Source organism: Mesitornis unicolor, unplaced genomic scaffold (assembly GCF_000695765.1).
Source record: "Mesitornis unicolor isolate BGI_N332 unplaced genomic scaffold, ASM69576v1 scaffold40238, whole genome shotgun sequence".
NCBI lineage: Eukaryota > Metazoa > Chordata > Aves > Mesitornithiformes > Mesitornithidae > Mesitornis > Mesitornis unicolor.
This window is the reverse complement of record NW_010204836.1, coordinates 1-12,479: the sequence shown is the minus strand read 5'-3', so window position 1 is coordinate 12,479 and position 12,479 is coordinate 1. Positions and strand designations below refer to the sequence as shown.

Genomic DNA, 12,479 nt, shown 5'->3' with positions numbered 1-12,479 from the left:
CTGCTGCTAAAGAAAGGAGGGAGGAAATAAAAAATAAAATCCATCCTTTTACAACATAAGCATCCACACTTACCTCAACAACCCACATTGCTCCCATTTTCCAAAATGAAAGGCATAACTGAAGGTTTTTCCACTTCTGCTGCTACTACCAAGTGGAATAGGTCTGACTTTCTAAGTCCTGGGAGCACATATCTCACCTGTCCACAGGAGGTTCAAAAGACCCATTACAGGGTTTCTTCCCCTGTCGTCCACACAGCATTCAGCATCAGCCATGTCACAAAAGATTAAGCTTTAAGTAAACATAAAAAAGTAAAAGTAAACATAGTTCACAAAGAACAGCTTCCACCTCAATACACTCAATCTAATCTGGTCTCTCCCTCTAATCAAGTTGCCAACAGCACTTCAAAATAAGGCAAAACCCCGCATTCCAGAGAACTTGCAAGGTCAGGTTTTTTTTTCCATGTGGGAACTATCCCGAGAGGTCAGTTTGTATACAAATTCTGGCCGAGAGGAGTTACAAGCACATCCTTGACACGACTGCTTGAGGTCCCTTTAGAAGTCAAGGGTATGATGCCAGATAAAGAGGAAAGGCTTCCCCTCAGCATCAAGGCACATGCACACACATTTGCATGATATTTCTAATTTCATCTCTCTACGGTTCACACCACTTGCCACTGCACACACATCCTCTTCCACCAGCCTTCACAGACCATGGTCTCACCTACTTTTATTTCATACTTTGACATCAGGCACAAAGACACGTCCCTAGGAGGCAGGAGAGGGGTCATCGAAAGCCTCACACCTCAACATACGACTTGCTTCTTTCCACCATCAGCTCTCACCCCTTTGCTTTTCTTCTTCTGAGGACTACTAGATAATCCAAATTATTTCCAATTAGAAACAGACAATCTTCTTTCTAACCTTTCTTGGTATTTCAGTTTTCTCTTCCCTACATTACTCACCAGGTTTTCCAGGAGATGCCACAAACTTCTGGACTACTCACCAGCCTGTCCAGAAGGCTGGTGAATAACTTCTGGACCACATCTCTGAATTTAAGAAAGTGGTTCCAGTTTGTAACTGGAAAACCCCATATGCTGAGCGAGCGCACAGTCTGCCCACTTGAAAGAAAAGACAGAAAGGGTATTCACAGGAAAATAAACCACATGACGACATCCTTCAAAACACTGAGTGATCCTCAGGGAGCAGACGGGAAGGTGAAAGACGAGAAGGCCTGCTCTCAATTTTGGTATAAGGATTAAGCTACACAATAATGTAATTAGGAACAAGACAAGAAACCCCACATCCCAAACACACTAGAGTGATGATTCTACAGCGACAGACAAGGACTGGACTTACCCTCCCTGGAGGGCAAGCATTTATAGCAGAAACTCAAAATTAGATGCATTACAACCTCTCATAGCAAAAGTATGCATTCCCGTGGGGATGTAGGCTAACATGAAGTCCAATTAAATAATCACTGGAAATGTCAGCGTAAACCCTGAAGGAATACATACTTCTACTGTGAAATGCTCCCACTGGAAATCATATTAACAAAAAGGTCATCAAGAAATGCTAAAGCTATGTACAAAGGAGGCGGGGGGAGGGAAGAGAAACTATTTTAATTCACTAAAGATACCACAAATGGTTTTATACTGACAAAGAGCTACAAGTCTGTTTTCATAGACAGAAGTAGATTTGCCCAAAACACCAGGTTTGTTTTGGTGGTTTTTTGTTATTACCATATTACCAATTCTCTCCCTGCCCATCACCACATGCATCCCTCAAGCATCTGGCCCCCATGGCCTGCCACAGCCGGCGCGACTGTACACGAGCACAGTGCGGAGGCCTTCAAAGCTCAGCACGTCTGAAGAGGCTGAAGGGTCCCGGCACCATGTCAGACATCTGCAATCCTGGATGTGTAGGAGTGGACATTACTGTTTAATTTGCATGTTTTAGAGAACACTGACGTTTTCATGTTTCAGTCATCCATTTATTCACTCTACCCTTTTAAGGGCAACCTCTTCTGGTCAGCTTCTCTCTAATGACAGAGCAGCCTGCTTTGTCTCTCCCGAGGATGAGCACAGGCTCTTTTCCAGTCCAAACAACCGCTCCATCTGAAACACCAGCAACACTTGCATGAATATGAAAGGAAAACAGGGTGCTGATATACCACGCCAGTGTTTGGGAGCGCTATCCAGTCCTGCTGCATCTAAACCCTTTTTAAAGTGAAGGGTTATCATCCTTTTGGCCAGAAACAATAATACCTGTCTCTGATCTGACACTTTCCAGCAAGGTACTTCACAGCACACGAAGAAAACGCAGAGAAAATAAAGCATGCTGTCTCAACCTATCCCCGTGCCACACTGTTCAAAAATAGAAGCTGCCAACTACTGGAACTAGCATGGTTCAAACCAGCCCCCATACTGACACAAGCTTCAGGGCCAGCCCTGTTGGCACTTAAATCCCAATCCTAATGGTAAGTGAGGCAAGGCTAGACCCTAAAAACCCCAAAGGGCAAGATAAAGTTGACCCAGTTTGCATCTATGTACTCCAGAATCAAGGGAAGAAGAAAAAAAAAATAAATTACAGAATTTACAGCTAAATAGCAATCAAACAAGGAATCTCTTTAGCCAGATCAAAACCAACATAGGTCTCTCTGTCTCCACAGTAAGTAAATCAAAACATTTCTCAGTAAGTATAAGCACTGAGTTATCCCTCAGAGGTGCTGCCTCACAGGAGAAACTCAAGCACCTATGAACTTCAGTGTAACCTGATGTTAAAAGGATCATATTAAGTGTTTTTATACCTAAAATATGCCAGCTAATTCTGAGCAGCAGCAAAAAACTTATTTTTAGTTTTCATCAACTGAACAGACAGAATCTCATTATCTTAGCAGAGACCAAGAAGAATTAGAGCCCATCACAGGATAGGTCAGCTGCTCTAACAACAGCTCTAGCTTTAAAATGTCACTGGTCAACCACTTACATAAGGCTTAATATCACACTTTGGTATAATAAACTGGAGGCAACCAATTCGACTGATATGACAGAAGCTTGCAAGTTATCTTCCGTTTCCAAAACTCTTCAAGTTATTGTGAAAAAAATATAAATACAATAATTTGTATGTGGACAGGGAGAATTTGTTGTTCTTTTTATTACCTTTAACCAGAAACAGGGAATCAAGTAGGAATTAACCCAGGCACACTGTAGTTACTTTAAAGCTAGAGCATAGTAAAAGAGTTGAAACCAATATGCTCACATCGCTTTATTATTATTTTTATTTTATTTTTTCCAATTTCCTCCTTCAAAGCCATTATCTTTGAAATAGAGTGATGTATTCATGCAAAGCAGCATCTAACCCAAGTGGGAGCAGTGGCTCCCAAGCCCTCCCACCCACTGAGTGCATTCATGTTTGCCCCAGCAGCAGGTGATGACAGATTTATCGTCACCCTGATTGCACTAACCCTAGACAGCTCTGGTGGGGACAGCCCTGTGCAGGGACACATGGACTGGCCAGACCCCAGCCAAGGGACCTGTGGGTGTAGTTGAGCTAGACAAGGTTAGTGTTGCCCCAAGAAGCACCAATTGGAGGTTTGTTCCTTCAGGACAAGGGGGACTAGGTGGCGCAGGAGACCATAAGCTTGTGCCCCTTCTGGATCTTGGTCTCTTCTCTGGGAGTGGAGCTTTCCTTTCTAAAGGACGTAACCTGCTCATTCAAGCAGAGAAAGACACAAGTTTTTAAAAGAACAAAAACCCCCTAGAGGCACATCAGAGCCTACAGTTTATCATTTTAGCAAAGATGTACTGTTAAGGGCTAGGGGAAAGGGGGTGCTCGCAAGCCTCTCTCCAGCTTTCTGCAACAGGGCAACACTGTGACGGGGATGAACCTGGGTCAGCCACACTTAATGATTCCAACAAGAGATGAGCTCAGTGCTACAAACAGTGCAGAGGACAGAAAAAGAAAACCCAGACTAATTAAAATTACTTGTCCAGGACCTGTTGCATGTGCTTAGTCAAAGCAGAGAATGACCACTACAGAGGAATCAAAATCTTTCAGAGCAGGGGAGGACACACCAAAACCAACCTCCAGTGGGCTGAGATGCTTCCAGATGTGAAGTTATTAATTGAAACAAAGTTTCCTGTACTAAAAAGATGAGGCATTTTAAAAAAAAGCCAAACCAAAAAAAACCCACCAAAACAATGCAGCTTTGTTGCTGAAGCTACTGGAGCACAGAACATTGATCAGCCACCCCACACAAACCATGAGCACTCTGGGACTTTCCAGCTGCAGAAATAACCCTACTGAACCCCTCCAGGCCTCCTGCTCACAGCAGCAACCCTGTCTGTCTTCACACAGGGCACATTGAGAGGCACAGCTGGGACTGGTGGTTGAATCCAAAAGGCACTGGTGCCCATGTCAGCTCTACCATCATAGCCGTTAACATTCATTGGATCAAGACCAGGTGAAAGGCAGCCACCTGAAAGACTTGCCAGCTGATGCAGAAGCAAGTGCAATGCTCAGGACACCACCTTTATCTAGGCTCTTCTCAACAGGACTCTTTGCCAGCTCTGACTCTTATGGAAGGAGGAATAAGGTGACAGCCATATCTGCTGCTTTTCTTTAAGCCTCGGCTTTCCAAAAACCTTTGTGATAACAAGAACCTCAAAAAAAGTTTGGCTTTTACAGTAGAGAGATGTTTAAAAAAAACAAAACCAAAACACTGAAGACAGATTCAGGAGAGTACCTAGAAACAAAGCTTGAGGCAACTGCTTGTGGTAATTCCAGTCTGTCCTGTGATTTCTGAAGCCAGCGCTCTCCCAGGGTCACCAGAGACTTCCCAACAAGGCCAAGGCATCAAGCATAATCTTATCTTATGTGCAAAGGGACAATGCATGACGTCATCTCCACAGATTATCATAATCTATTGCTTTAAACAGCACAACTTCTATAGCCCTGCAAAGCCATGCTGAATACTTGAGAAATATTTCTCCCCTGGTTGGCTGGTAAACATGCAAAACAGACAAATGTTAGACTGTCTGCATGCTGCTCCTATTTATGGCATTTCTTCACTTCAGAGTTGTGTGCATAAATAAATAAACTAATCATAATATGGCATTTCACAGAGTAAAGAAAGAGACATAGCTTAAAGACAAGTGGCTGATCTCCCACTTTAAATGCACAGTAAAGCCAAGGTAATCTCACAAAAAACTTTTGTGCTCCTAAGTGTAGTAAAACTATTGGCTGCTGCTTCAGAAGAAAAACAACCCACGTGTAGGCCCTTAAAAAAAAAAGACTATTAGTTAACATCCAGACACCACTCAGATCTCAAATACAGCTACTTTTCTACCCTGAGCCTCTCAAAAAGGCTGTGCTCACCTTACAAATAAAAGCCAGAAGACACACCAGCAAGTATGTCTATAAAGACTTCACTAGCAGAGCGTTTCACCTCCAGCAGGGCAAGGGTAAGGGCAGCACATGAGGCAATCAGCTAATTATAACCCAACATCTACCTACCCTGAACACTGCAGGGGATGTCCCCCCAGTTTAAACAGAGCTGGAGATAGATTTTTCTTTACAAGCATCAGAGATATTTGCCTAATGTAACAGTTTGCTTCTTGTTTCTTAGTTTGGTTTCCAAAGGCATGAGAAGCTGGAGAGTTAATAATAAAAAATATCTCCTTCCCGTTCCTCTTTTTCCAAGCCAGTATCATTGCTCTCTTCCCAGTTAAAATGTGGCAGGCACTATGCAAGCCAGCACTTTGAACTTTCAGATGCCATCATCTGGGAGGAAATGCTACACTTTCCATTACTGTTGAACAGGCAAAGTTTAGAGGCACACTCCTCTGTGGAAGCATCCCCTCAAAGTACAGAAAACACAGTGGTCTCCAACCACACTATTACCCCAATTTATCTCTGTGCAAATGATATAGACACACACAACTGACTTTTAAGCATTATGGCCAATACGATTATCTATTCCAGTGGAGAAAGATACTGTTTTAAGCTCCAGCAATCAGTCTGAAAACCGAAGGTAAGTGAAATCTCAGCCCTAACAGAGCCAACAGAAGCTTTTCTCCCCAGTGCCTGATGAGGCCAGATTTCCTCTGCAGCACAGAGGGAACACTCTTCAGTTTTAACCACATTGGATGCTTCACACACATACTTAACGCTTAAAAATACACACTTCTCTATTACAGCCATGACCTAATAACTATTCAGCGGAGATCTCTGGTGGAAATAAGCACCAGGCACGTGTTTTGATGGTCAGCTGAATTTGTTGACCATTGTGTCAAGTTTTACTCTCAAACACACTTGTGCTGTGTAATCCAATTAGGGTTTAAAGTAACACCAACACTGTTAAGTTACGTAATTAATACTAATAATTAATACTGTATTTGCAATAGATTATGACCAGGTCAGGTATTCTGAAGTTGACCACAGTGTTTTACACAAACACGGGACAACAAAGCAGGTATTTATTCCTTTTATAGGTGTCTCGGTCCCTCTGTAGTTTTTTCAACCTCGCCAATACGCGACTTCAGTGCGGTAAGAGATCTGAAGCTATTCTTAGAGTGTGGCAGAAAGCATGAAGTGGTTTGCTGGCAGGTCTTGCACTACCTGCTATAATGACAGAGAGTCACTTCATTTATTTCCCTGTCAGATGAGCAATGAGAAGACTGAAAGCCAGAGGATAAATATGCTCCTGAGACCAGGAACAAGAACAGAGAAGCAATCAGTTGTTATCACCACCGGCCGGTTCCTCCCCATTCCTCTTACAGCAGTCTAGCCATCAGTCTACAGCATGCAAGGGGGGAGAAATAGATAACTTACCAAATTACGTTTTGCACCTTTGCTTTTAAATTTGGTGTTTCCCTGCAGTCAAACACAGAAGCCTTTAAAAACTAAACACAAGACTTCAGCAGGTTCACAAGGCTCCTGAAGGCAGAGGAGGAAGGGCAGGATGAAGGCGATATCACCAGACACTAGCCAGTAAAACAAAGGCAACTCCTCTTTGTGTTAAAAGCTGCTGAAATGTGTTGGCTCAGATGCTTCAATTTTTCATTTCCATTTCATTTGTAGGTTTAATTTAACTTGAGCATCTTTTTTTTCCAACTCCAAATCTAAACACTTCATTCTGGGCAAAAGAATACTCTTTATCTGAATGCAAATTAATTTCCCATTTCCTATTTTTAGGTCCCAGTAGCAAACTCAAGCACACAAACCCCCAAGACCACTTTCACTATGAGCTAAGGTGCTTGGGGAAGGCAGAGATGTCTCAACATTGGGTCTGCAAGAGAGAAAGGGGCACATCACCAAGGAGGGCCAGGGCTGCTCAGCTCTGCCTATGTACTCCCTCCCCAAGTTTAGCGATGGCTTTGCCATTGGCCTCATGTAGAAGGGATGCTGGGCTCACATTATGCTTTTTTATCCTGTCCTTCTCAATGCTATGCAATCCCTCCAAAAAAAAAACCCAAAACAACAACACCACCCCACAAAACAAAACAAACACACAAAAACCACAGACATCCACAAAAAGGGAGGCCTTTAGGTTTCAGTAAGCATGCAGTACCACGGTCTAGTACAAAGATGTGTGGGTGCAGGGGGGAAGCATGACTTCTTCCTATTTTGTACACAAACAGACTGAGCAGCAGCTTCAGCCCTGACAGCCTGGGTTGCTAGAGCCTGTGTAAAAATAGGGGGTTTATGCCTGACTCAAGTGCTGTTGTGCCTTGTAAACAAAGAAATAAGCAAATCTTTGCTTCTCAAGAGCTTAAATCAAAATTATGCAAATGTTATGTTTATGACCAAAAAAACTGCCCCATGTTAAAGGAAGCAGCAAAAATGAGCATGGAGAGGAAGGAGGAACACAGGTATTAAAATCCCCCGAAACCACAGCATGCATAAAACCCTCTCATCACAGTGCTAGTTTATATATTGGTCTGCTTCATTGAAAATTAATCAGACCACCTCTTTTTAACTTGAGCCTAATAAGGTGCCCCATACATACAATTAAGTATAGATAACAGCCTGGCCTTTGGAAACAGCAGAGTTTCTCTGCTGCTTTAAAAGACTCGGGCACCTAAAACCTAAATACAGGCAGGGCCACGTCGCTACCCCAGTGTGCCGTAAGCCAAAGCTGTAACTCAACCCTCAGCTTCGCTGATCAGGTTCGCCCCACAACGCGACACCACGCCACAAAAACGGCAACGGGGCCGCGGGCTGACAAGTAGTACCAAACATGGAGAAGGTGGCACCGGATCAGGGGGACATAAACTTGGACGGCCAGGCTAGCAACCAGTGTTTGCAAACACAACACGGGGGATCAGATGGGCCGGCAATAAATTAGGACCGGATTGCAGCAAGCGGGAGAAATCACTGGAAATAACAGAGGCAAAAGAGGGCTCCCCAGCTACCCCCAGTTTCATTTTAGTGCCTGAACCCAGGGGCATGCGTGCGCCAACTCCTGGCTTGCTGAAGCATGACAGAAAAAACGCTATCTGACAAGTGAAACTAAATAATGAGAGCTTCCAGCACGGCTCCTCTGGCTCGGAAACTTAGGCACAGCCTTCCTAAATGCCACTTTATCGTATGCTAGGCTCCATTTCACCCCAGTTTGTGTCCCACTTCAAAGCAGGGGGGAGAGGAGTTAAGGTAATGGGGGAGCTCCTTGCTACGCACTTCTCCAGGTGAGGTCTCCTCTGGACCAGCCCATCGCTACATCCCAGAAAGCAAAGATTTTGGGCTTCCTCTGTCTTCTAGCATGCTTCCAGATCTGTCAGCAGAACAGTTTGGGGAGGGATTTCTGCTGAGCAGGTCTTCAAGGCAAATGCTAACATTTCTCAGTGGCTTAAAACCAAAAAGGGCCCAAACAATCCTGTAAGCACTTGGTTAGACTCAGCACAATGCCCAGGGGCAGCAACCAGCATCGGAAGGTGGGAGAAGGGGCTGCCCACAACCTGTCCATGGGGCCTGAAAGCTCAGTGCTGCTCAACTACAGCTCTGTGGCTCCAGAGCCTCTTCCTTCATGTACTGCTGTCAGTTTGAGGTCCATAGGAGCTTCAGTGTTTTTCCTCTGTGTTACCCTGAGAACACGTCCAGCATCCCACTTTTCTAAGGCCAGGAAGGCTTGTAGACTACAACCATACACCTAGTTGCAGGGGCTGCACAACAGAATGCCTACCACTGGAAACGTGGGAGGGACTTCAGTGGTAACCGCACTCTACAAAGCACCTCCTCCCCCTCTTTTACAAAGGGTACCATCATGACCTGAGAGACTCAATAAAAGCATACTGGGAACCTGTGACAAGTATCAAAGCAAGCCCACCATGACCATACACTCATTAGGAGCAAGGAGAAAGTCCAGCACGATTTTAAGCTCCCATAAGATACACGCACAGAGAAGTACCGTGCAGGACCCTTAGCTGCTATAAAGCTGTGAAACTATACAGAGGAAAGGGTATAAGCTATTAGCCCAGTTCATTCTCTTGACATGTTGTGCAGGTTGGAAGCAGTACGCTACAGAAAAATTAATTAAATACATACAGTATGAGCTAAGCAAACAAATCCTTCCATGGTTTCTCAGTGCTACAGCCAATCTCTGCCAAACACGGCTCTGCATGGCACAAACACCCAGGGGAAAGGAGATTCATACTAGATGGCAGCACTGTTATAAATAGGAGTACAGAATAAAGTGAAGAAAGGAAAGTGTCCTTGGATGCTGCCTTCATTGTTGGGGCTAGTTTTCCCCCAGAGCAAAGACAGACAAAACACCACATCAAAATGGGAGCCTTTACAGGAAGGCCACAGACACAACGAATAAGCATGCATACATATAAACACAACACTTTCAGTCAACTTTTTAGATTAATTATCTCCCTCTGTCCATCATTGAAACCCCATACCACCAAAACAAGGCTTGACTGCTCCTTAAGTTTTGCTGACTGGTCCATGATGCAATGTCTCAGACCAAGTGGCCTCCCTCATCTTTCCTCCTCCCTTTCACTTTCCCACTGCCCATCTCCAGCACCTATGAGTTCAGTTTTATATAGACTAAAATAAGGCTGCTAAGTAAAGGTCAGTCTGACGAGCTAAAAGAGAAGTACACCCTCCTGCTGGACCTCTGCCCCTTAGGCTATAAATACGAAGTACTTCGTATATACGAAGCACAAGTACTAGGGGAAATTCTTTGTCTGCGCAGACAGACACCAGAAAGCATGGTTCCTCCATGGTTCCAGTTCCCACCTCCTCTGCTACTCAAGGACAAGTCAGAGAAAGCAAGCATCTCCCACTACCAGCTCCATGATTTGTCCATGGAAAGCATTTGCTTTGCCACTGGTGACTCGAGGCGTGCAGGCCTTCCCAGAGATAAAGGCATGCTTTCAAAGTTCAACCATCAGCAAGGCTGACACCAAAGTACATGCACTGCAAAGCAAACCACGAGACAACATGTGAGCAAAGAGGAGGATTACCTTTTAGGACTAGGGGTTCCTTGCCTTCTCGCTTGAGTGACTCCAGCACTATGTGGAGTGGCTGGGAAGGCATTACTCTGCTTGGCTCATTGGTATTCTCATCATAAACTATGATTTCTTTGGAAAAGATCCTCTTGAAGGAGTCCTTGCCTTCCCGGCAGGAGATCAAGTCCAAGACAGTGATCTTGCCCTGCTGGAGCCTTCTCCGGCTGATCTTGTCAGAACAGTTAATGTGGACAGCCCCCTGAATGTGGCTCTTATTATACTCCATGAATGGCCTGCAGTCAATGATGACAGGCCCTTGGTTCTGTTGGTGGCTCTTGCTGCATTTGGTCATCTTCTTTGCCAGATCATTGGGGTAAATGATTCTGATGCTCGCAAGTTGCTTGGTGGTGCCAGAGACCGGGCTCCCCACTCCGCCCAGCGGGCTCAAGCTACTGGTGTTCTCATTGCTGTTGACCATTTGGTTGGCAGGGCAAGCAGTGGAGGCTCCGGCGTGAGTGCTGCTGGTGCTCGCTTGAGTTTGGGCTGGAGTGTCCTTGTCGTACGTTGCCACAGTGCAACAACTGGCACTGCTGCATCCACAACTCAGGGAGCGTGCAGAGCCGTTGGATGAGGGCATATACGTGAGATTAGCAGTCTTTAGGGACACGACAGCTGCGCCGAGCAGACTGGAGTGGCTCTCACCGGCAGAAGAGGCAGATTCAAGATAGCTAGAGTCTAAACAAAGGTTGAGATCCTGAGGTCTCACTGGCCTCGAAAGTGCCACTACTACCCTGTCGTCTAAAGGAGATGGAGGCATGAGGAGGCTGAGCACTAGCAAGTTAAGAAGAACTCAAGATCACCCTGCAAAAGACAAAAAAGGAGGGGGGAATGAGAAGAAAAATGTGATGAAAACAGATCATGAAATCACATAAGCCTACAAATACAGCAACTCACTTTCCCAACACCTGTTACCCAGAGGTAACAACCTAACAACCCCTTCTGACAGTTATCAGCTTACAGTAGTTGCTGCAGGATTGGAAAAGGTTTTTTAGCAAATACTTCAGCTATCTGCACGTGTGCACGCAGAGCACACGCAACTTGCCTGGGCTGCACAGCTACACCCAGGAGGAGGCATTTGTCTACACGCAGATGGTGCCGATCTATTCTGAAACCCCAGGCTGCAAAGCATGCAACTGATACTGACAGAGAGGCACATCCTCTTGTTCCCATTGCTCACTGCAAGGGAAGCAACTACTAGGCTGACTCTACTACTGGGAGGAACACACAGGAGCTGAATGTGTCAGTGGTGATATGCAACTTTTCCAGCAAGCTGGAATAAAATCAGCCGATGAATAAATTCTCCAAGATGGTTACAAACCTGAACACAAAGCTAAACCAAAAAAAAAAAAAAACCAAAACGGGAAAATTAAGTTCTGGAGATCTTTACAAGAAGTAAGCGTGCACCTTGCACCTCCATCTCACCCCATTACAGAGGTTAACCTAGCCCCATTAAGCCCCCAGCTCCAGGCCTGGGAAAGCGGCTGTTCTCCAGCAGTTTCCTCCTCCCCAGCACGTTTCACATCTTCCAGAAAGAGGGGTCCCCTCCAGTCCAGCCAAGGTCACAGCTTGCCCAACCTTTGCTTTGCCATATGCTAAGGGGCACTACACAGGATCCGAAACTCCCCCTTTCCACTCGGTAGCGCAGAAAGACAAGAGCAAAACAACCTCGGAAAGGCCAGGCAGTGCCTCCCCTTCCCCAGCAACTTTCTGAGCAGCTGCAGCTCTCGCTGGAAAACACATCCTAGAGCAGCAACTTCACCAACTCCCAACAAATACCCAAAAAAACGGGCGAGCGCTTGCAACACCAGTGCGCCTCCCCATCCAGCCCCGGACGGGGCCCGTTAATAAGAGGCATAAGAGATGCACCATCCTGAACAGCAAGACCTTCTCCCGGGGCGGCCCGCAGGACACCGCCACCCCTCTGCAGCCACCGCTTTACGAAGCAAACCCGCGGGCACCTCCGGC

The 12,479-nt window shown here is 45.4% G+C and overlaps 1 protein-coding gene across 1 annotated transcript in view; it reads right to left on the bottom strand.

The window, feature by feature from the left end:
• The window catches only part of DUSP10 (dual specificity phosphatase 10), a 24,282-nt gene extending 13,011 nt beyond the window's left edge, over nt 1–11,271 (bottom strand). The window contains exon 1 of the mRNA XM_010191167.1: nt 10,470–11,271. Within this exon, the coding sequence (XP_010189469.1) occupies nt 10,470–11,271 (802 nt within the window). The remainder of the gene's footprint in view (nt 1–10,469) is intronic.
• Between the last annotated feature and the right edge of the window lie 1,208 nt (nt 11,272–12,479).